The 24,149-nt window shown below is 33.8% G+C and overlaps 3 protein-coding genes and 1 non-coding gene across 4 annotated transcripts; 3 read left to right on the top strand and 1 right to left on the bottom strand.

Moving 5' to 3' along the window:
- Positions 1 to 8,891: 8,891 nt before the first annotated feature.
- Positions 8,892 to 8,965, top strand: TRNAR-UCG (transfer RNA arginine (anticodon UCG)). The gene has a single exon. It is a non-coding gene; the product is annotated as a tRNA-Arg (tRNA).
- A 626-nt stretch (positions 8,966 to 9,591) lies between these two features.
- On the bottom strand, positions 9,592 to 13,550 carry LOC110420156 (large ribosomal subunit protein uL29-like). The gene is made up of 4 exons (XM_089784217.1): positions 13,422 to 13,550; positions 13,179 to 13,314; positions 12,933 to 13,089; positions 9,592 to 9,933 (listed from the first exon to the last, which is right to left on the bottom strand). The coding sequence occupies exons 1-4, from the start codon at positions 13,423 to 13,425 to the stop codon at positions 9,859 to 9,861; spliced, it is 372 nt and encodes a 123-aa protein (XP_089640343.1). The 5' UTR covers positions 13,426 to 13,550; the 3' UTR covers positions 9,592 to 9,858.
- A 1,045-nt stretch (positions 13,551 to 14,595) lies between these two features.
- Positions 14,596 to 18,349, top strand: UXS1 (UDP-glucuronic acid decarboxylase 1). Its single transcript, XM_089784192.1, has 7 exons — positions 14,596 to 15,542; positions 15,710 to 15,856; positions 15,948 to 16,027; positions 16,873 to 16,956; positions 17,057 to 17,131; positions 17,423 to 17,515; positions 17,612 to 18,349. The coding sequence occupies exons 1-7, from the start codon at positions 14,879 to 14,881 to the stop codon at positions 17,816 to 17,818; spliced, it is 1,350 nt and encodes a 449-aa protein (XP_089640318.1). The 5' UTR covers positions 14,596 to 14,878; the 3' UTR covers positions 17,819 to 18,349.
- Positions 18,350 to 21,424: 3,075 nt separating this feature from the next.
- LOC110420510 (protein SODIUM POTASSIUM ROOT DEFECTIVE 3-like) lies at positions 21,425 to 23,067 on the top strand. The gene is made up of 3 exons (XM_021433858.1): positions 21,425 to 22,215; positions 22,420 to 22,495; positions 22,715 to 23,067. Exons 1-3 carry the CDS (start codon positions 21,427 to 21,429, stop codon positions 22,894 to 22,896), a joined length of 1,047 nt encoding a protein of 348 aa, XP_021289533.1. The 5' UTR covers positions 21,425 to 21,426; the 3' UTR covers positions 22,897 to 23,067.
- The last annotated feature ends 1,082 nt before the right edge of the window (positions 23,068 to 24,149 follow it).

The following is a 24,149-nucleotide window of genomic DNA, read 5'->3' as shown; positions in this document are numbered from 1 at the left end:
TTTAAATTTAACAACATTTAGTTCCCTAATAATATATACATACAATATATCAAATATAAACAAAAAATAAAAATAGTAATTTATTATTAATCAATTTAATCACTTGGTGGAGCAAGTAATTAACTATACAAGTTGACAACTTATTCTAATGTTGGAAAAATACAATTTAATTACATTAAATTGTGGTGGTGCCTGTGTCCTATTCCTGTTGACTCGTGACTCAAATGCCACCTCACATAGTTGAAGGAAGACCTCTTAATAAAATCACGTAAGCAGATATATCATGAATTTCCACATGTTCAAATTGATCTAGTTTACTATAAGATTTGATATAGAATATTAGTTTGATAATTACTTGGAAGTAAAGCAAATATGTTCAAAAATAAGGGTTGATAAGTTTTTTGTATTAAACTTTTCAAACAATTTCCTTGGAAATATAAAGCCACAAGCTTCCGGAACAAGAAAGCATATTTAAGAAAAGTATTAAGCCGCTTTCCCACCTCTCTCATTTGGTTTTCAATTTTCTTTATACTCTGAGTCTTACAATTTGAATAATTTGCATTCATATTTAATTATATAAAAATTATTCACAAAGATATTTGATACACGGTTGTAGCCATCAATGAATAAAATTATTACCCTTACGTAAGTACACCATCTGATTAAGAAAGACCTTGTACTCTGACAGAAAAGGTGTATACATTCTGAGTACCGGAAACAATATACATATATTTTACATGCAGATCACGAGTTAATTAAGAACTATAAGTATTAATTACTCTTTGGGTCCCCGTTTATAGTTTATATGTTCATCTTTCCTTTTTTGATGTCTTAAAATTATGTTTTTTATTTATTAAATATCTAAAATTTTTAAACCATGACGAATTCAAAATGGTGCCAATCTAAAAAATTTAAATAGATCTTTATATTTTTATTTTGTTTAATTAAGTTTTTATATTTTTATTTAGAGTCAAATAAATTTTTGTATTTTTTATTTTGAGTCAAATAAATATTTATAATTAGTAATTGATTTAGTCATAATATTATTTGTTATTCTATGTCGTGTGACACTGACGTAGTATGTTAAAATATCATAATTGATTATGATATGAGATATTAACATATCATAATTGATAATGAGATATGTTGATTTGATATGATAACATGATCATATGATATATTTTACTTTTCATATCAATATCATATTAGTATCATATAGATATAAAATGACAAACGGTATTTTTTCTAATGACAATTAGTAAATTATTAGTCATAATAACTTATTTGATCTAAAATAAAAGTACAAGAATTTGATTAAACGTAATAAAAAAATAAAAACTTATTTGAATATTCTTAAATAGTTTAAGGATTTATTTGAACATTATACCTTTTTATTATTATAAATATAAAATTTGAGACATATAGATCCACAATCTTATACATTACCCTTTAACCACCCCTTATACAAGTTTTAAGTTTTACTTTTTATATGTTTTCAAACATATATATTATATATATTTTATTTTTTGACATTACAACTTAAGAAAATTTATAAAAATTTAAATTTATTATAAAACACATTAAGATCTATTTTTTCTTAAATTTTGTGAAAATTTTAACAAAAATAAAGAATTTTCCATGTATTGATTACTCCTTATTTTTGTTTCGTAAACTTTAACTTTTAAAAAAAATTTAAAATAAAGTAACAAAAATAAATATCAAAATGAGTTTGAATTCGGGAACATATATTGTTAACAACTTAATTTTAATCAAACAAAAGCATTTAAAAAAAAAAAACAATAAAAGCATTGCATTGTATAATATGTCAAATTTCTAAATAAAAAAATTAAAAAGTTTGACCAAATTTCATTTAAAACAAGTTGAGAATATTAACTATTTTCGGTATCATGACCAGCATCCAAATCATAGGTTTACAACCCTAATCATAATGTCCAATTAATTACCTTTTCTTTTTTTTTTTTTTGATAAGTGGTCAAATTTAGCTTTAAACAAGTTGGATAACCGCAAATGCTGCAATTTGCATTTGATCATCTATTCGATTTCATTCTACGTACAAAGTATATTGATTTAGGCTTTACCCACAAACAATATTTGACTTATAGCCTATAGTCCATGATTGACTTTTCTAATTATTCTCTTGTTACAAGTTGTCACACCTACGGTGCCATTATGTTGCAACCACGTCAAATATTAACACCTGTGGAAAAAAAAAAAATAACACTTGCTGAATTATAATATGCCAACTAAGTTGAACTAATTGTGCCAATTGAAGAAAAATCCAGGCAACATTAAACAAAATTTTCGTCAAACCTATATTAACCAAGCAACATGTACTCCCCATTTATTATTTCTTTTGCTTGATTATATTAGGCAAGAAAAGTTCTTGATAAGCATTTATCCCCAAGTGCACTTTTTTGAAATCCTATCACCTTAGAAATTCAGTCAAAATACATATGTTCAATTCTCTATATCTCTGCACAAATAAATAAGTTCTATGTGTTGAACTCGATGTATAATTAGATATGCCATTATCGAAATTCAAAATGCGAAAACATATATATGATTTAACAGCGAAAATAAGATTGATCGAATTAACTATTAATTTTGAATACGTAAAATCTAATTCCTTGATCTATTAACTTTTTAGTAGGTGAGAGAATTTTAATAATTTTGTGTAGATAAGAGAAGGGACCTAGTATTAAATTTATATAATGAATACTTAATGCTACTTATTATAAGATAGTTTGCTACACAGATTTACAGTTTATTAGATAAGATCAAATTTACTTAATCTGATTTTGATAAAATACAAAAAACAAAAACAAAAACAAAAACCAAATAATATAAGTTCATACTTTGATTTTATAGAAAAATCTAACATTATGTACTAAATTGAAGTTATATATTCAAGAATTACCAAGTCATTAATCCTATTTGTGGCTTTCATTGTTATTGAAATCTTCTTCTTTCATATGATGTTTACGTGTTTTCACGGTCAATCTTCCATAGCAAACAAAATAGCTCTTTTGCTTCTGTCGTCTAACAAAAATACAAACGAAAACATATCATTATTTATGCCCACAGCTTTTGATTCCTCTCCCAAGCTCTTTTACTTTTCTTTGAACAGATCATAACATTGCAATGAACCCATGTCAAGGTTGTAATGGGGACAAGCTCCGCTTCTTACGTCCCTAAACTAGAACACAAATGAATTAACCCATAGTTAAAGAGTGGCTGCCAGAAAGGTTGGCACTGTGACCACAATATTTATATATATGCCCACAATTCCCATGCGGTGTACAAAGTCTATACCTGATAAGTCATTGCGATGGAAGTCTGTTCGGATTGTTAAATTGCTTCACACATGTATTGACAAATAGGAACACTTTTGGTTTACATATTTCTTTTGCTCATCAACTTGTGTTCTTCAGTTTTAGTGGGAACAAGGCTCAAGGTTGAGTGCAGCATGGGGTGTTTTATTTCTTCATTCAACAGGATATGTACGGCTAATGGTGTTTCCCTGTGCTGTCGGGCAGAAGAAAATGACGAATTCTAGCATGAAAAACGGCATCCATGACAGTAATGACGGAATCAAGGTTTTATATCTAAGAAAGACGAAAACAATGTAATGTTTGTAGAAATAAAATTATAATTTTTTTAAAAAATAAAGATAAAATTATAAACTTTTTTAAAAAATAAAAAAAAATTATAAAATTTTAAAAGAAAACGAGTGCCCCTACTAGCCTCCCTTCCTCCGCCTCAGCATGGCAGAGTACAAAGATCATCAATGCAAATAGATGATTTGCCCCCGCTGCCATAATAAGTCATGAAACGTGCATGGACCTGCAGACAAACTAGACAGTCTCAAGTGGTAATAACCTTAAATCACTATCCCCTTTCGACTTTAAACGCCCTAAACATTGTTGGGATCAATCTAAAAAGGTTTATCCATTTGTTTCTTAATTTTGTTCCAAAAGAAATCACATATATATATATATATGCATTCAAATATATCAAAAATTTCACCTCAAATAATTTTATTAGTTGATGATAGTATATAAGCAAGTAGGTTAACCATCATTTGCTCTTAGCTTCACCAAAATTGGATCTGCTCTTTAGCGATATTGAAATGATATAATTAAAAATAAAGCTTCTAAATTTCAAGCATAATACTCAAATAAGTTTTTAAATTATTTTAAAAAATTAAAATAAATTTTGATATTTTTATTACGTTAAATCAAATACTTATACTTTTATTTTAAATTAAATAAATTTTTATAATTAATTATTATTAATTAAAATATCACTTATCATTTTATCTTCATATAATACTGAACATGGCGTTGATATAAAAATAAAAAATACTACATAATTATATTATCATATCAAATTCATATATCAAGTTCTCATCAATTATAACATATCAATATATTACATCATCATTAATTATGATATATAAACATGTAATGTCAACGTCTAATATTTTAATTAAATCGATCATTAATATTTAAATTTTATTTAATTTAAAATAAAAATATAAAAATATAATTAAATATAATAAAAAATTAAAAAATTAAAATTTATGTTAATATTACGCCGAAATTTTACAAGACAGGGCAATAATTGTAGTGGTGCGCGGCCTCTAGACTTGCGAAAGACCCATCTAGACTATTATGCATCAATTCTTTTGACTACGAAATTTTCATTAGCCTTTTAATTTCTATACCGGTTCACGAGGTCTTTCGTGACGGCTTTAATTTGTGGTATAGTTTGAAATAATTTTACCAGGTCCAACCTGTCTTGCCGCAAGGCTCACAGCTGGGGCACCATGACCATTCCGAGGTGCCTAGGCCGAGGCAGGTAATCTTTAATTTCAGTACCAAATTTAAAATAAATAAATATAATTAAATGCCGGCAGTGGAGTCAAAAGGGCATCCAATTTAATTCTTGAACAATTACGTCATTAATTTTAAAAAAAAAAAGGGAAAAAGACTCTGAAAGGGGTTTGAATCACGTAAGCAATGAGAATGATGAAAGATTGAACAACTTTTTGTTGAATGACTTGTAAGTTTGCAATTTCAAACCCGACATTTTCCATTCCACTAGATCTTTCATATCTCATTTGATTTTTAATGAGATTATTATTATTATTGTTATTATAAGATGGAAATTAGTAAAGATTGGTCTAATCTCCTAATCAATTGAGAGAGGATTTTGAAAATTGTGGCTAAGATTTTGTTTGATAGAAAGGGTGGAAAAGGGAAAGGATGTGTAAAAAGTATTTTAATTTAAATGATCAATTTTCATGCCTTCTTAATTATTATACATCATACACTGTATCCTATCAATCAAATTTTAAGACCTACAAAAAAATTTTGGGTAATTAAGGTTTTAATCAAGTTGCCCTTTTAATTAATTAAGACACACATATTAAAATAAAAAAAAAATTTGGTCAACCAAAATATTTATACTAAATATTGCAATTCTCCTAAAGTTTCGCCAGTCTAATATACCAACCATCTTTGTCGAGGCTCCGGCACCACAAAGCAATCAGCAATCACATTACAAATCATGACAAAAAAGGGAAAATAAAATAAAATTACATGTCCTTGTCATGAAAATTTTGGCCTTGTCATTCGTCACCACTCACCACATTTGCTAACAACGTGAACGAACCTAAGCTGTTGCTTTCATCGACCAAACAATTGGTGACGTTTTGAGTTTGGAAAACCACACAGTTTTTCGATGGTCATGCATTTAATTGGAATTATTATTGTATAAAAGTCATTCATGAATTTCCAAATTTATAATTATAATTCGGAAATGAATGTCCGTCCATACAAAGTTAATAGTTACGTGCGGGATTGATTCCTGGTTACGTTTCCTCTTAAAACTAAGTCTAAACCTTTGTCTGATAGATTATGACTACAAGGCAAAGGCCGTACGTGCATGATCTGTTCTCAAAGGAAAAAGCAGAGAGAAAAACTGGTTTAAGACGACGAATATGTGCTTTCGGTAACATTTGTGTTGTTTCCAACTAATGACAAGTTGCGTAAAACGAACAATCTCTTCGAATCCGTACACGTAATTCGAACTTTCTACTTGCATAACTGAGTAGATTGTCAAGGCTCCCCTACTGACAGTGATAGGGGACGTACGGTTCATGCACGATCATTCCAAGAGAAACTGACAATTCTTTGGTCCGACATGAAGTTTTGGTTTGCTCACCTTGCTTATTTAAAGCTAATAGAAACTCTACAAAGATATATCTTGCTGTAGCCTGTAGATGTAATGTATTAAGTTAATGAGCTATGCTGAAGGGTGTACAGCATTGACCTGATTCAGAGAGTTCAGCCAGTGGCGTGCCATGAATTTATGCTACATGAGATCTCAGGCTTATAGGTTAGATATAATTGGATTCACATATATATGCTATGGTGCAAGACTCTGAAGGAAAGCTTTAATGACAACTTCCTACTTACATGGCTTACATGCAACCGCTCACGTCCATGGCAGCAGCGCCAGCAGCAACGTGAGAATAGAAATGAATGGACTTGAAACCCTTTTGTAGACAAAAGCGTTTGACAATGTAGTGTTCAACTGTTGTTGGGTGTCTTTTAAGCCATTATTTCCTTCTACAAGCTGCCAACTTGTTTTGAAATATCCACATCTATATATCTTTGCATCCATATAATTTTTCCCCTTGGTCTAAAGCAGATATAATCCTTCCCGTCCTTTAACACCTAATTCTTTAATGAATCTAAATTTCAATTTTCCAGGTTCTTAATATACCTACTTTGATTTTATATAATATGTGTTAATATTGAATATTCATGATACATTATTAATCATAATTTTAAACATGAACAAATTGAAACCCAGAAAAATTTGGATCACAATGTTAGTGTCATGTCAAGCACTGCAGAGGAAGTAAGACATTTCAAGTACCATATCGAGCAAGTAAGAGGATTTTGAGATTTTTATAAGCATGGACGATAAATATTTGGTCAAATTAGTAAAGTGTTTCAATCTCATATAGAGTAGGTAAAGATATTTTGAGAGATTTATTAATGTGAGTATTGAATGATTTTTTAAAAAGAAAATAATGATCTCGTGACATCATCCTATAATACTAATTTCCCCGTGCAAAAAAATTATGGCAGCTGCTGCCCTATTTGTCAATTTAGGCCAATTTCGAAATGAAAATTGATTTGACAAATGAGTTCCAAAATAGCAGCTGCCCTATAGCAAGAAAACAAAGTACGTCGTGACAATCATGGTGCAGAACTAAGAGGAAAGAATAATTTCAAAGGTTGAGTATCTGGTACACAAGTTTCATATTCTTTCGCCCCCAGAATGACTATAAAGACTAAAAGAAGGAATTAATTTGATGTGTTTACACTTAGGAACTAACGAGTTCTTGCTTCTAAATATTGTTGAATTATATACTTGCAAACAGGACCACTGTTATTGAAAACTGTACCTTTGGAAATTTGGGTATCCCATTCCAATGTGTTGTTGATTTGGAAATCATGGGTTTGAATTCCCATTTGTTAATTGAATGATATTTGGTGATGATTTCTCTACATATTCATCTCCGTAGGGGTAAACAAAACAAAATCAGATCAACTATTTATTCAAATTAAATGTGATTTGAGTAAATGGTTTAATCTAATTGGTCTATTAGATCAATTGATTCAAAATGTTTGATTTAATTGGTTTTTTAGTCAGTTTTCGATTTTAAAGTTTTTAGACTAATCCATCCAAAAAATCAAACTAATTATATATATATATATATTAATATATATAACTTTTTTAATATATATTAAGAAAAATTGATAGTAAACTTAATTAATAATATACTTAAAATATCTTAGTTTATTTTGTATACATATGCAAATCATAATTATAGTAATTTAATTTTAATTATATATATTATTTATAAATATGTATTAATATGAAATTACAAGTTATAACTTTTAAATGATATAACTTATATGTTAAAATTGTAATATATGATAGTAAATATCCTAAATATTAATATGTTATAATTATTACACCTTAGTAATGTTTCGTAATATAAAGTGCTATGAATATATATAATTGTATAAATATTATTTATATTTAATTTATACATAAGTATTACAATAACTTATAATAAACTTTATATATGTGATTACACTTAATAACCTTATTAATTATTACCTTAGTTTTTATAACATATTATTTATACAAATTTTGATGTAAAACTTTATAACATATAAGTTGTATCATTAGTTTCATATATATAATAAAGTAATATTTTATATATACAATATTTAATTTATGCATACTTTGTATATTTTATTAATATGGATGAAATTTATAAATTTTAATATTATAATTTGTACAAAAAAAGTGATAAAATTTTAGTCTATTGATCCAAAATCAAACTGATCAAATCAATTTTATATTTGGTCGATTTTGTATTTCTTTACGTTTGGTCTGTTTTGATTAATTTTTTAAAAATGTTTGATTTATTTGGCTTTTAGGTATGGTGGACCAAATCATCTAATCCACTCATTTACTCATCCAACTAGATTCATAAATTTTTAGCATAAAACATTATGGTGAGATAGAGGTCAAAATTCCAATTGAAAGAAACAATTGTATTTCTTTTTTATTTTAGCTATTAAATTGACAGCATCATAAGTTTATATTTTCAATTCAAAATACATATATATTACGTGAAAAAAGGTTCTTATTTATAAATTTAAAAGTGGCTAATATTAAACACAGCTGGCCATTCTATACAGCCTTAAGTTTTCTGACTGCAAAGAGCAAAAGGATGAGGTCTAGTATGGTAAACCAGGCTAGAGAAGCAATCATCAGACCGCATAGCGCAGTGGATTAGCGCGTTTGACTTCGGATCAAAAGGTCGTGGGTTCGACTCCCACTGTGGTCGAGTTTAAAACAAAGCGTTTACTTTTAGGTATTTTGCGTTTGAAATTGGAAGCTTATTAATGGCCAAAAATGGCAACTTGTTAGCCCAATGAGATATGGCTGAGCCCTATAAATGTTTCGGCCTGACCCTATACTCAAATTCCTACAATCTGCCTGACCCCACAAGTGCTACTTCCACCTATGTAAAATCCTGGATTCAATTTCAATTGACCCCTAACAAGTGGTCTAGATTCTACTAAATATCTAATATTTCATTAATTTGGCTGCTGATTATTACCTAGCAATACGTCATCAATGGCACAGCCCTGGCTCTATATCAGGGATCGCTGATTATTGTTTGTGCTCAATTGTTTCTGACACACAAAATTGACCAAACTATCATTCTCTTTTCCTTGTTTTTTCCCTCTAATTGAACTTCCACAAATGAACTTGAGTCCCAAAAAGATCCTCTCCATGGTTACTTCATCCCACTGTCCTGTTGTCTTAACAGCGTGAATTTCCTTTATTTCCATAGCAATCACTTTTACCAAGAGCATGCGCTGCTCACATCGAGTTGTAACTGTAGGGAAAACAGGAAGAGAGGGAGGAGGAGGAAGGGAGAATGTGGGAAAAGGAAACTGTTCAAAATGAGGTATTAAATAACAGACAAAGGTGTACCTAAGCTTGTTGATTCAGCATTAAACAAGGTTTTTGACAAGGACTTGCATGAGTTAAGAACACATTCTGAGATGAGAAATCATATTATAAATGCTCAAGCAAGATGTTCTTACGGAAAAACTGATAAAGGGACAAAAAATGATGCTCATATAGGCTGCATCTAAACCGCGATTCAGAACTTTTTAGACTTCTAAACAAGTAACTCACACAAAAAAAGAAAAAGAACACTTGGCTCCATTACACTTTGATGGCATATTTCCTTAATGGGAAATACATCTCCCTCTTCTTTTCTCGCTCTGTCTTCAAAGATGCCTGCATTAAAAGCCAGAATAACAAATTAGTGCATTAAAACATTGTTGGGAGAAATGCAGGATTACCTGCAAAAATAGCTTTACAAAAAGAAAAGAGTGATTGTAAACTTCGGGAAGAAGTATCAAAAGTACATCAATTCAAGTCTTTTCAGTAGACTATTGCCCTACCAAACACCAAGAAAAAAAAAAAGAAAGGAACAACCAACCATAATCCTTGAATTTAACTATAACATACATCCACACTATGTCAAAGCTACAAAGCATAACCAAGGATTAGTCATCATCCAAATTTAAGGTTCCTTATATGCTTGAGGACCATGAAACAGATAATTGTGCACTAAAAAAAATTAAGCTAATTCATAAATTATCATATATATAAAAGAGTGCTTAGCTTAGTTTTGTTCAACTTTAAGTCCCTGTAACTCATCAAAATCTTCACCTCATTAACTACCAAACCTGTAACTCTTTTTTGGCTCATCAAAGTTGCAATTTCTAAACCTAAGGCTATCATCAATAAGAAAGAGGCTGCTTTTTGTTTGGTCCCTCCCCGTTCTCTTGCTTTTTGTAATCATATATCATCAATCAAGTAAAAACACATTCGTCACAAACACATCTATTCTATCACTCAACTTTCAGCCATGTCTTCTAGTTAAAAAACAAAATCGGATGAAGATTTTGCCCTCAGGACATAATTCTGACGCTTAAAATCCTAGGGTTAGAACTTATCAATGAGAAGGGTTTCCATCATTCTAAGTGCCAAAATTATGTACTAATGTTGGAACTCACCAATGAGAAGGGGTAACCATAATTCTAAGTGCTAGAATAATGTAATTATGAATTAGATTAGTAATTTTTTCTCTAATATACAATTATTTGTTTCATGATCCTCGAGCAAAAAAAAAAGAGCCTTACATTCTTTAGTTAAATGAGTTCCAACGTCAATACCTAGTTCTGGCACTAGTTCAACATTAAAATTCCGATCCTTACCTGGTTGATTGATATATCTTTCATGTAATGCACTTCACAGCACAGTGGATTAGCGTGTTTGACTTCAGATTAAAAGGTGAGGGATTCTACTCTCACTGTGGTCATTTGTAAAACAAAGTCTAATTTAGGTTTTTAGGGTTTGAAATTGGAAGCTGATTAATGACCAAAATGGCTACTTGTTAGCCCAATGAGAAATGGCTGAGCCCTACAAAAGTTACGGCCTGACCTCATACTCAAATTTGTACAACCTGCCAGACCATATAGGAGCCACACCATCTATGCAAAACCCTAGAGTCAATCTGAATTGACCACTAATAAATGGTCCAAATTTTACAAAATATCTAATATTTCATTACTTTGATTGATTTGCCTAGCAATAGCTCATCAATGGCACAGCTCTGGACCAGGGATTGCTGATTATTGTTGGTGGTCAATTTCTGCATATCGTGCAATGGTAAACAAAATTGACCAAGCTATCACGCTCTTTTCCTTCTTGTTTTCCTCCAATTAAAACATTGTTGGAAAAAATGCAGGATTACTTGCAAATATAGCTTTGCAAAAAGAAAGAAGAGATTGTAAACTTCAGGAAAAAGTATCAAAAGTACCATCAATTCAGGTCCTTTCAGTAGACTATTGCCCTACCAAACACCAAGAAAAAAAGAAAGAAAGAAAGAACCAACCATAATCCTTGAATTTAACTATATGATACATCCACACTATGCCAAACCCACAGAGAGTAACCAAGGTTCAGTCATCATCCAAATTTAAGGCTCTTTATATGCCTGAGCACCATAAAACAGATAATTGTGTACTAAAAAAATATTAAGCTAATTCATAAATTATCATAAATATAAAAGAATGCTTAGCTTAGTTTTGTTCAAACTTCAACATCCCTGTAACTCATTAAAATCTACACCTCATTAATTACCAAAGGGGTAACTCTTTTTTGACTCATCAAAGTGGCAACTTCTAAACCTTAGGCTATCATCAACGAGAAGGAGGCTGCATTTGGTTTGGTCCCTTCCCCTGCTCTTCCTTTTTCTATTTATGTATCATCAATCAAGTAAAAACACATTCGCCACAAACACATCTATTCTATCACTCAACTTTTAATACTAGAAACAAAACCAGATGAAGATTTTGTCCCTGATTCTGTCAATACATAATTCTGGCACTTAAGATCCTGGGGTTAGGACTTATCAATGACTAGGGGTTGCCAAAATTATGTACTAATGTTGGAACCCATCAATGAGAAGGGGTAACCATAATTCTAAGTGCTAGAATTATGTAATTATGTTGTTTTTCAGAATCATGAACAATATCTTCATCCGATCTTATTCTTTTACAACTAAGCTAAGCTAAGCATTCTTTTCCATCTCTAACAATTAATGAATTAGTTTAGAACTTTTTTTTCTAATATACAATTATTTTTTTCATGATCCTCAGGCAAAAAAGAGAGCCTTATATTCTTTGCTAAATGAGTTCCACCGTCAACACCAAATTCTGGCACTCGTTCAACATTAAAATTCCAATCCTTAACAGGTTGATTGATATATCTTTCATGTAATGCACTTCATTATGCAACTGATCGATCCCCGGGAAAACCTTGGCTCCTGCTATAACAAGATTTATTATGAATACAAAACAATTACCCCCCATTGCATCCTATAGAGAAACTAAGATTACGAGACACTGAAAGGATATGCCTCCATTCCATAAAATCCACCCACAGTTCCATTTCAGGCCTCAACCATTCCAAGCCCTACATTGTTAGCTACAAATCTACGAAAGCCATTGGAAAACGCTGAGCTCCTGAAAACTATATATATTGCACTACATTATTGTCTATGCCATCACAAACCAAGCCAACCACCATCAGATAAGCTAGCTTTAAAGTATCAATCTTATCATCACGACACAGTAATTCTTTGTATATATACATAATATTCAACCACATAAACTACCAACATTTCAATAAGTGAAATTTTAAAAAATATAAAAATTTTAATAAACCTGGTGTTTAGTAAGGCGTCGGCGAATGGCACGTGTCTTCTTGGGACGGAGATCCAAAGGAAGGAACTTCTTCTTCTTATAAGCTTCCCGAAAGGCCGCTTTTTGCTTCTGCGATATCACCGTCAAAACCTGCGCGATCGATAACCTCACAACTTTTCTGCACCCAAAAAAGTTATACATTTCAGAATCAATAAATGTAAGGGGAATTAAAGAGAAAATGAGAGGGTAAATATGGGTAATTGTTTCATTTTCGAGAGCTTGTTAGGGGCACTGCCGGTGACCTTAGCAACGCGGAGGAGAGCGAGCTCTGCTTTCAAGTCCTTCAATTGGCTCAACAGCTCCGCCTTGGACTTGTTCCTCAGCTCGTGAACCTTTATCCTCGCTTTCCAACCCCCCCAAAAACAAAAACAAAATCACATCAAATTAGGCATAAAAAAGAAATCAACTTTGAAATTGAAAAGGACCTGAATTTGCGTTTGTTCATCTTACCCATTGTAAGCTTTGCTGCCACGGCTGTGCTCTTCTCTGTCAAAACCCTGGAAATTGGAAGCTTTCGTTTTGTTGACTGAGAGGCAAAACTAAGGCTCTGGATCGCTCCAAGCTGGCGGGCTTTTCCTAATTAGGGCTTCATTTCTTGACCCAATGAGGCATTTAACGTTTAGGCTGGGCCTTGAATGGTGGGAGGAAGGGACTCCATGCCCACATCTATTTGGGAATAATTTTGCAAATTATTGATCTTAATTTCCACACCATTTCCCCCCCTAATTTAAATTATTGATCAAAGGGTTTAATGAATTGAAACATCATGGGATTTTGTTGTTAAAATTTAATGTAAGTAGGTTAAAGTCTTTTGTCTATGTTGTGGTTTGTAACCATCAACCATTTCCTCACTTTTATTTCCCATTGCCTTGTCAATGATTTCTTCAGTTGGATGGAAGCATGTGCGGTTCTTAGTGTTGGGTCCTTTGATCTACATGCAATGCTTTTATAACAATGTTTGCACAACGTGCTGACATGACAGCAATATGTAAATTTCTAATCAAAGCAAAATTAAATTTTTTAGATTTAAATCTTGAAAAAAAAATATAAGACTCATGATATGACATGCATCTACTTATATAAAATCAATAATTAATTATTACAAAATTTACATAAAAAAAAAGTAATTTCCACCTTCAGTTCTTGCAATTCAAACATCTTACAAATATTTTTCTTTCAATTAACATCTCGAGATTATATTGTTAATTTTGTTTAACGAAATTATCTAATACCCTCTACTCAAAATTTATTTATTCATATTTTTATGACTTTATTAAATAAATTAATAATTTAATTTTTTATGAGAACGAAAATTATTCAGGGGGAACATTGATTAATAATATCTAGTACTTAGTATTTGAAAATTGATATTTCAAGTCAAAATGCATGAAGCTTGTAAGCATTCTTTATGCATCATTAATATGCTAAAATAGGAATAAAATTTATTAATTTTTTTAATTGCATAAAAGGAATTTGAATTTATATCTTAAATAAGCGGCCAATGAGCTAAATATTCTGATGCCACTAAGATGATCATCCAATAGAGAAAAAATCACAGCCGTAGAAACATAGTACTGTCTGGGGAAGCATGGCGCCTAATTTTGGTCGTGTATCCACCGGAATACTAAACCGATTCTCTTCTAAATTACTCAATCTCGTGCTCTTGTAACTACTTTTCAAGAAAATGACCCCCTCCCATATCTTTTCTTGCCTCTCTCAATTTCTCTGACTCTAGCTCTATTCAATTTTTGGGTAAAAAGCAATGAATTGAAACGTGTTCCAGGCTTCCAGCTTCAACTTCAGCTTCACTCCTTCAACCCCATAAAAACCAAAGCCAAACCCAAGAGAAGAATAGCTGAAGAAAGAAGAAGGATTTCTTCATTCATTGAATTCCTAGAAAACCAGAGATGAAACAGTTACACAAGCAATCAAGCGTGAACCATAGGCGAGATGAGGAGATCCCATCCAACCAAACACCTCCTTACTCACCCAAATCCTTAAAACAACCCAGATCTCTCCCTAGATCCATTAACTATCTCTTCAAAGAACAACGACTTCTTTTTATCCTCGTCGGCATTTTAATTGGCTCCACTTTTTTCATCCTCCAGCCCACTCTCTCCCGTTTAGGCCCAACCGAGGTCCGTTCCTCAATCCCCAGATCTTTTTCCACCGACACCACCACTACCACCACCGCCGCCGCCTCCATTTCCCACACCCAGGACTCCTCCGGTTCATATTCCACCGATTCCAACAAGCGCTTTCATGGCAAGGTAGGGCGTGTCCCTGTTGGGATCGGACGGCGGAGAATGAGGATCGTGGTCACGGGCGGGGCGGGGTTCGTTGGGAGTCATCTTGTTGATAAGCTAATTGGAAGAGGCGATGAGGTGATTGTTATTGATAATTTCTTCACTGGGAGGAAAGAGAATGTGGTTCATCTTTTTGGGAATCCGAGGTTCGAACTCATTCGACACGACGTCGTTGAGCCTATTCTCTTAGAAGTGGATCAGATCTATCACTTAGCTTGCCCTGCTTCTCCGGTTCATTATAAATATAATCCCGTTAAAACCATCATATCCTTTACTTTTCATGTCCATTTCGCATTAGCATTGGGCATTTGAAGTTTGTTTTTGCATTTTTATCCATGTTTTAATTATTGTTTTGGATAGAATATGGTGCGTTTTTGTGTTTGATTGAATAATGTTTAATTATTTGAGATCCTTGACTTGGTGAGTTTTACAAGACAAATGTGATGGGTACTCTTAATATGTTGGGACTTGCAAAGAGAGTGGGGGCGAGGTTTTTGCTGACCAGCACGAGTGAGGTTTATGGTGATCCGCTTCAGCATCCTCAGAAAGAGACCTACTGGGGAAATGTCAATCCAATTGGTAAGCAGCTAGTATCAGTGCCTCAATTTTTTGTTTTGGTGGCTTGTTTCTCTGTTATATGTTTGTCTAATTTGGTGAATGTGGTCATTAGGCGAGAGGAGTTGCTATGATGAAGGAAAAAGGACTGCTGAAACCTTAACTATGGATTATCATCGAGGTGCAGATGTTGAGGTATGGTTTTTGATATTTTTTTGTATCTGAATTACATTGGCATGATTGATTTATGTACCAGATGATAGGATATCGAGCACCTGCTGTAGAAATTATATGTTGTAATATTCCTGGCACCTAATTTTAATAAATCCCATGGCATTGACAGTCCAGTTGTTCATCGTTTTACTGGCATTTCAGAATCTTAGTAGGACGATTTTAGCATATCTTTCTACACTGGCATGATGTAGTATTATTACTTGCAGCACTATGGCCTTTGACGCTTAATGAGGTAAAATACCTTGTGATAGGTTAATTAGTGCTTCCTTGAGTGGCCAAACAACTGACTCTTGATCATGGGTAATGTAATATACATGGATAATCATGGAATTTGTAGTAAATAAAATTTCATTGTCCACACGCAAACTGGTCAACTTGAGGAAAGGTTGGGGTCAAAATGCACAATTTTCTTTTAGTAATGAGCTTAATGTATATGTGAAGTCTAATTTACAAATCTTTTTCTTAAGAATGTGCTAAAAGAGTATGCGTTAATGCCTTCAGAAATGTATATTAAACTCGCAACAGTAGTGAAGCAAGGTTGGCCAGATCCTGTTTTGGTCAGTCAGTTGCAACTTTGAACTGATAATCTGATCCTTACCCAAAAACTAAAAGATAGACTTTCATTATTTGACCATGACTTGAATCTGCATCTTACTACAACTTAATGCCTTCTGCTTCCCCTGTATTACACAAGTTTCACATGAGTATCATGAATAATGTATTTGAATCGGTGATTATAAAGGTCAGATGTCATATGGAAGATATTCTACATGTGATGATCAAATGATGATGCTTGCTGTTTGCAGGTTCGAATTGCTCGCATTTTCAATACTTATGGGCCTCGTATGTGCTTGGATGATGGACGTGTTGTTAGCAATTTTGTTGCTCAGGTTGACTTATACTTCTAATATTTTTTGGCATTCATGTACAGAAATTGGTTGAGATTTGGATTATGTAACATTTGCTAATAACTGTAGCTTTGTTTTTCAGGCCATCCGTAAGCAACCAATGACTGTTTATGGTGATGGGAAACAAACACGAAGCTTCCAATATGTTTCAGATTTGGTATGGCTGGTTATTATCCTTGTTAGGTTTCTGATGCTGCCATTTTTTCAGTCGCAGCTGCAAATACAAAGTGACTTGAGCATTTATATTGGTATTTGAATTGTGAAAACAAGAGAGAAGAGGGAAGTGGAAAGAAGTTTGGTAATTTCTCGTTTGAATTGGAGTGAGAAGTAAAAACTAGTTATACGATTCCTTTAATTTGAACAGTTAAAAGTGAGATGATTTTGGAAGTAACAAACATGTGAATACATACAATTGGAGATTATTTCATCTGTGGCTCATCAATGACAGGTGGATGGACTTGTTGCTTTAATGGAAGGTGAGCATGTAGGGCCTTTCAATCTGGGCAACCCAGGAGAGTTCACTATGCTTGAATTGGCGGAGGTTTGTCTTCCTCGATGCATTTTGCTTTCCATTAAGTTTATGTGAATCTTAGCATTCACAGAGCCCTTCCAAATTCATTTTCCTCCTAACCTTCAGGTTGTCAAAGAAACGATTGATCCGAGTGCAACGATAGAATATAAACCAAATACAGCAGATGATCCACATATGAGGAAACCTGATATCAGCAAAGCCAAGGAGTTGCTCAACTGGCAGCCAAAAATCTCCCTAAGAGAGGGGTTGCCTCTTATGGTGAGTGATTTCCGGAATCGCATTTTGAACGAAGATGAAGGAAAGGGAGCTTAGGTGAACAAGGAAAAAAAAATATAGCGAAACAAAGTATGTATAGTGTGAAGAGTATCTGTATGTTGTCAAGGCATTTTCTTAATATCATCCTTACTATGCATTTCCTGGAAATTTAGCAGTACAACCCCCTCTATAGGAAGATCTGTTGTTCCTTCTATGATAATCAGTTCTAATTGTTCACATCTGCACTGTGCATTTGTTTGCACAGAGTCAAGTTTTGACTACTTTTAAAGTTCCCTTGCCCTCAATGGACACATCAGGGTGGATACTAGTATCATCTTTTGAGAGCTATCATTAAGGTGAATAGGAGCAATTCGCTTAGATCATGTAGGTGGTTGCTTTTTTAGTCCTTGCCCTCTGGGGCTTTGCTGGTTCAGGAGAAGTTGAATGTTCATCTTGGTGGGCATGACTTGATTGTTTAAAGGCGTTTATGCCTTTCAAAGGCTTCACTTGGGCTTTGATTGGATTTAGCGCATTTGTAAGTTATTCTTTCTTCTAAGTTCTAGCAATAAAATTTGCTTTATTTTTCCATATTTTCCCTTTTTTTTTTGTTTCATTTTGGGGAAAGATAAAAAAGAAAAGGAAAGAAAGAAGGAAAGCAAGTCTTTGGGTGGGATGGGCTGGTTGGATATGGACCACTGGTCGTTCCGAAAACTTTTTGCTTGGGCTTTGGTTGGGTCAGTCTAGTCCAAAGTTGAATGGAAGTGAGATTCTCATCAAACCTTTCTTCAATATTCCATTTGGCGCACACCCGAGTAAATGTTACCACTCAGCAATATATCTCATCTCTTCTAATGGTCGTAATAAAAAACTTCTCATCACATTATCCAGCCCAGATCACAGAGTAAAGATCAGTTCCTTTCGGCCATTTTCTTTGTGAAGGGAAAGTTGGAAAATTGGGATAAAAAGGGCATGGTCTTAACCAGGGACACTCGGGTCGGGGACCATAAGAAGAATAAAGGGGAAAGTTAAAGTCGTTGTGCCCAACCCATCTTTCCTCGGTTCTTAGTTCTTTTCCTTCCTATGGTTTTCTTTTTCTAATCAAATCATTGGTTAATAATAAGATTTTCCTTTTCCTCTCCCACAGGGTAAGGTAGCTCCACTACCAGGTACAATAATTTGCTAAAGTGATATGTCGAACCCAAAGAAAAGAACAGGCCTTTATGTAGTACCAGGTACCTACATTTCCCTGCGTTACACCATCAAATCTTTTCTGAAATAAATTGCAACACCCTTCTTGGAAGGTATTATCAAGTTAAATTTAAACCAGTTCAGGCAAGCCATCAACACTAATATATAGCAGTAAATAGGATTCTGTTGGCTTACAACTCTCATAATTCCCCCCACTTCCTATACTACCAAAATGTCGTAACTGATTTGAATTTTTGAAGTTGATATAACATTGGGTGTTAGGTGCAAATGAAGTAATTGATTTTGAAAGGTTTCAATGCAAAGGAAAATGTTATATGACAAGCACTTAGATTGAAAATGCCTAGAAGAAAGAGATATTTGTGAGGTTGAATATATGTATATATCTGTGGGCATAATCAGAAGTTTATGACCCTGAAAAGAAAAAGAAAGGTGATAGGAGAGCAGGTTAATGGAAAGGAAAAGATAGCTATAGCTGATCAATAAGCAAAGGGACCCCTTCATTATTTCCACTAAGAAAAGCCTCAGCAAGGAAAGAGAAATGGGTTGTTGGTCAATATATGAAAACTCTTGAATGGGTCCAAGGCCGAAGGGGTTGGGAATTTAGGATATAAAAGGAGAGGAGAAAGAAAAAGAAGTACAGCCACATCGAAGCATCTGATTCCACCAGGTTTTGTGAAGGAGGATTTGAGTTAAGAAAGTGGCTTTGTGTCTCATCCATCTACAATTCCAAAGGGTTTTATATATCTGGCAGCATATGTTCTATAAGAATCTGAATAAAATCATTAATGATAATAATTGTGTATTGCAGGAACAACTGGGCCTGCCTGTTTGTGTTACTGCTATGCCTTTGAGAGTGTGCATGTGTAATTAGACTGGGCGTGGGGCATTTTCCCTTTTCTATTTCTTCTTCTATTTGATCTTTTTCTGCTTGGTTTTAAATAACAATTCAAAGTTTCAAGCATTCTAAGCCATGGTTCATGGACCACAGAGTTTTAATTCTTCACCAACTACCTCATGAATTATGATTTTAAAGCCTATCTGGAACTCAAATAATTGAGAAATAAGTTGATTTTCAATGCTGTTGGTTTTCGAAGGGATTGCTATTGACTTCCTTTCATTAAACTTCATGAAGGAGACTGACTGGTTCTTTTCCATATTGCAGCTGGGGCAAGTAAAGCTAAGCTTGTTGTGGCACCTTGGGTTTTAGAATTTTGACAGAAGGGTAGGGTTTCCTGACCAGTAATCAAAACTCATTGATGTTTTCCACCAACCCCAAGTAGAGGCCATTTCCCATTTTTCTAATCAATGGAGAAAACATCTGTGGTTTTAATTAATGTCATGTAGACAGCAAACATAGACAAGAGAAATTAATGTAATAAACCATGATCTTGCTCTTTAAGTGTCCTGCCTGCCTTGTCAATAAATGTAGCATACTATATAGCAAGCTGGTTGCTAATAAAATTTTTACCGTTGCTCTGTCTCATATGAGCCCTTAGGCAGTTGACATGCTTTCCTTTCGAAAATTGAATTCACAGACAGTAGCCTGATAAGTAGGCCATCCCCCACCTGACCAACAGATCAGGAGGCATTTTGCAGTCAAAATTGTTCATGCTTGTATCAAAAACGATGAAATTTTTTTTTGGGTTAAACAATAGTTTTATAATCAGGCTAACGTGTCATATGAAACTGGTCGCGTGAACTCTATGTTGTCTCCAAGAATGGGATCTGATAAATTATTGTATGTTCACAGTGGAAGTACTAATTAAGTATGATTTATCAGAACCATATGTGCTAGTGTTGAGCATCATGTTCTTGTTAATCTCCTGATTAAAAAACAAAGATGGAGCCATACTTGGAAAAGAATATTAATTTTTGGAACATAAAATTAGGGCAAACACAACCATGGTACAAAGTGCTGGGAGGTACTGTGAGAAGGTCCTATACAGAGAAAGACTGGAAAGAACTTCCACAAAGGCTTTTAGCCCCATTGTTAAGAGATTTACATACAGTATTTTGAATTACTCATTAAAAGAACAAGCTAGCTAAGTCTCTACTTTGGGTCATTTTCATCCAATTGACATTTAACACCTCAAAAAAGGGTTGGTTGCATCTTATTACAGATCAGATTCTGCTATTCTATTTTGCCCCTTCTAGTGAAAGCATGAAAATTAGCAAAGGTATTGTAACAATTGTGCTAAGAATTGTAGTCAGATAGACACCTTTCAATCAAATTATTATGAATCCAATCTAACAATTTTGTGATGTGGCAACATATTCATTGGAGAGTAAGGCTAATTTTTGTATTTCAATATGTAGAGTTTTGGCTACAGAAACCTGTAGATATACAATACAGTCGTGTTGGGTAGTCCATGACATATTCTGTTTTCTTTTCTTTTTGAGGTATTTTTTATCTTCTTTTGCATGTAACCTTTTAACTCTCTTCTCTCTCCTCCTTTATGCAAGAAGTCAAGAAACCAAGCATAAAAGCAGAACAACCAACCTTCTTTTGGAAGTTCTTCTCTTTCTCTCTCTTCTTATGCAGATTCTCTAAACCACTAGTTATCCTTGAGTGCTATCAATATCAAAACTCAAAAGAAAGAAAGAAAAAGAAGATGAAACGAATGGATATCTTCTGTGCATCCCAAGCTTCAACAGCCATATGTTTGACCATGGATCAAGCCTCATCCTCTTGCTCCTCAGCATCCGCCATTCAGCTTGGTGGCCGAGCCATCGACCGCCACAACCCCATCATTCGAGACGCCAAGAGATTCACCAGAACTCTGCCTTCCAACCCTTGTACATCTCAGCCGCCGCCAATCAATCCTTTGCCTTACCATCAGCTTAGGAAGACCGAGAAAAGGTCTTCATCAAGCAAGCCAAATGATCATACAAAGAAGAGTTCTGCAGCTTCAGCTAAGTCCAAAGATCACAAGAAGAAAAGCTCGACTATGAGCAGTTCATTGAAGCCAACTGATCATACCGTTAGCAGGAAAAGCACTTCTGACATAAAAGATGCAGATTCTGGTAGGAAGAGCTTTGCCAAGGCGGTCGATTTTGTCACCCCTCCTGGCTCCTCTAGGTACCTCTTGGGTGACGCTGCGCTTTTCGATGGAATATCGGATTATGATCCAGTTTGGGCATTGGTTCCTGCCGAAACAAAGAACATTCAAGCTATAAAGCAAGATCAATCCGTTGTTTCGAAACCCTCTTCCTCCTCTCTCTCAGAGAAGCCTTCTGCAGACCAGGTTTTTTCCTCCTTTCTTTCATTTATCACCATCAATTTTAGTTGAACTTTCAATTTTGCATAGCCTGCTGGGAACATTGCTGAATATGAGGCATCTTCAGGTTTATATTCTTCAGAATGTGCAATCTGAGAACTATTACAGGCCAGGGTGGTGGTAAACTTCAGCACTTTCGTAAATTCTAATTCCCTATCAATTTGCTTTCAGGTTGTGGTTTTAAGGGTGTCATTGCACTGCAAAGGCTGTGAAGGAAAAGTGAGGAAACATCTATCTAGAATGGAAGGTATCACTGTCACTTCTCCTCCACTTTAGCCTATGGTGTAACAAAAACTTCAGGACTGTCACTATTTTTTTCCACTGCCTTTATTGTACTTTTACCAAGTACCTATTTATAGATAAATGGCTGTAAGCTCAATTCCTATCTTTTACACTTCCATGAATTGGAGTTCACACCAAAATTTACAAAGAACTTAGCATAGATCTTTTGTAATGATTTGACCAGGAGTGACATCCTTCAGCATCGACTTCGCAGCAAAGAAGGTGACAATTGTTGGAGATGTAACACCATTAGGGGTCCTGGCAAGTGTGTCAAAGGTGAAGAGTGCACAATTGTGGACATCGTCAATGTCTGCCTCATCTGCATCGACAGCTCTTGCCTCTGGCAATTTAGCAACCAAGAAATAATACTAATAGCAATGTTTTGAAGAAGAAATCTAAAGAAATTAGACTACTTTTGCTTGTGAACCTGATAAATTTAGTGTGTACATGGAACTTGGTATTGGTAGCCGAATCAGAATCTCTGTTGCTTGGACAAAAGTTGAAAAAAAAAAAAGTAGTGGGGAAGTTATTTGGTTCTCTTTTGCCAACTATGTTCTAAGGGATTCTCTCGTTTCTATTTGGGAAAAAGGAGTGCCATCTTTTACGCATTCACAAGAATCACAACAAACTGAAAGTCTGCTTAGGCCATGGCCCATTCACTCATTTTGTCCCCCCATGGTGGGTTTTGCCACGAATCTGCTATCGCTTTGTGCTTCCCTATAACATATTCCCCTTTTTGATTTTAGCATAACTAATCAAATTAACTATTCACCTCAATTTTCTTTAGGAATTCGTAAAATAATGTTGATTTACAGGCTCAAGGCCATTTCCTTGTTACATCTTTCAATATCTTCAGCAGTTTATCCAGGGTAAAATATACAACAGATCATGATTGAGAACTTCACAAGGAAGCAAACAAAGAGAAAACAACTAGTACTGCTATCTTTCTGACTTCAGACCCAGTTTTACTTTCTGTAAACCTGTTAATGGAGCTTGGGGAAAACTACAAATCCAGGTGGCGAATGAGGAGTAGAAAAAGCCTGTAAACTTGATAAAGCCAATGGGGCATTCTTCATAGCAACTATTGGTTCCCTCAAACCCCATACTGCTCATCTTCTTACACATTGCGTTTTGGAAAGACTAATCAGCCTTCTTTCGGTCCTCAACTCCCCATCCAAAACAAGTTTCTCCTTGTTAATCAGTAGTAACGTGGCATGAATTAAATACCCTGATAAGAATACTTGATCATGCTTCTTGTTCTTTTGGTTTTCTTTCGAAATTTGCAAAGTGTAGAACACATGCAGTTCATTGATGTTGACCTGTAGAGGAGAAATGCACATGCATAAGATAATGGGTTAGCAGGTCGTACGTAGAAACAGAACATGCAGCAGCAGAGGCAATAACTATAGGCCTATGGGCCTTCTGGTTTGGGGTTAAAAATGGTTGACATAGTTTTCTTTTATTACTTGGTTATTTTTTTTTGTCTTTTTCTTTTGACCAAAGCTGAAATTTCATTTATTTTTATCTACCATCGAACCAATATCTTGAAATATATATATATATATATATATATATATATATATATATACACAAACACACATATAACATATAATACTCGA

The sequence above is a fragment of the Theobroma umbraticum genome, unplaced genomic scaffold (genome assembly GCF_002168275.2).
Source record: "Theobroma umbraticum cultivar Fairchild unplaced genomic scaffold, ASM216827v3 scaffold_86.0, whole genome shotgun sequence".
NCBI lineage: Eukaryota > Viridiplantae > Streptophyta > Magnoliopsida > Malvales > Malvaceae > Theobroma > Theobroma umbraticum.
Note: the sequence above shows the minus strand (reverse complement) of the source record. Positions and strands in the feature narration are given on the sequence as shown.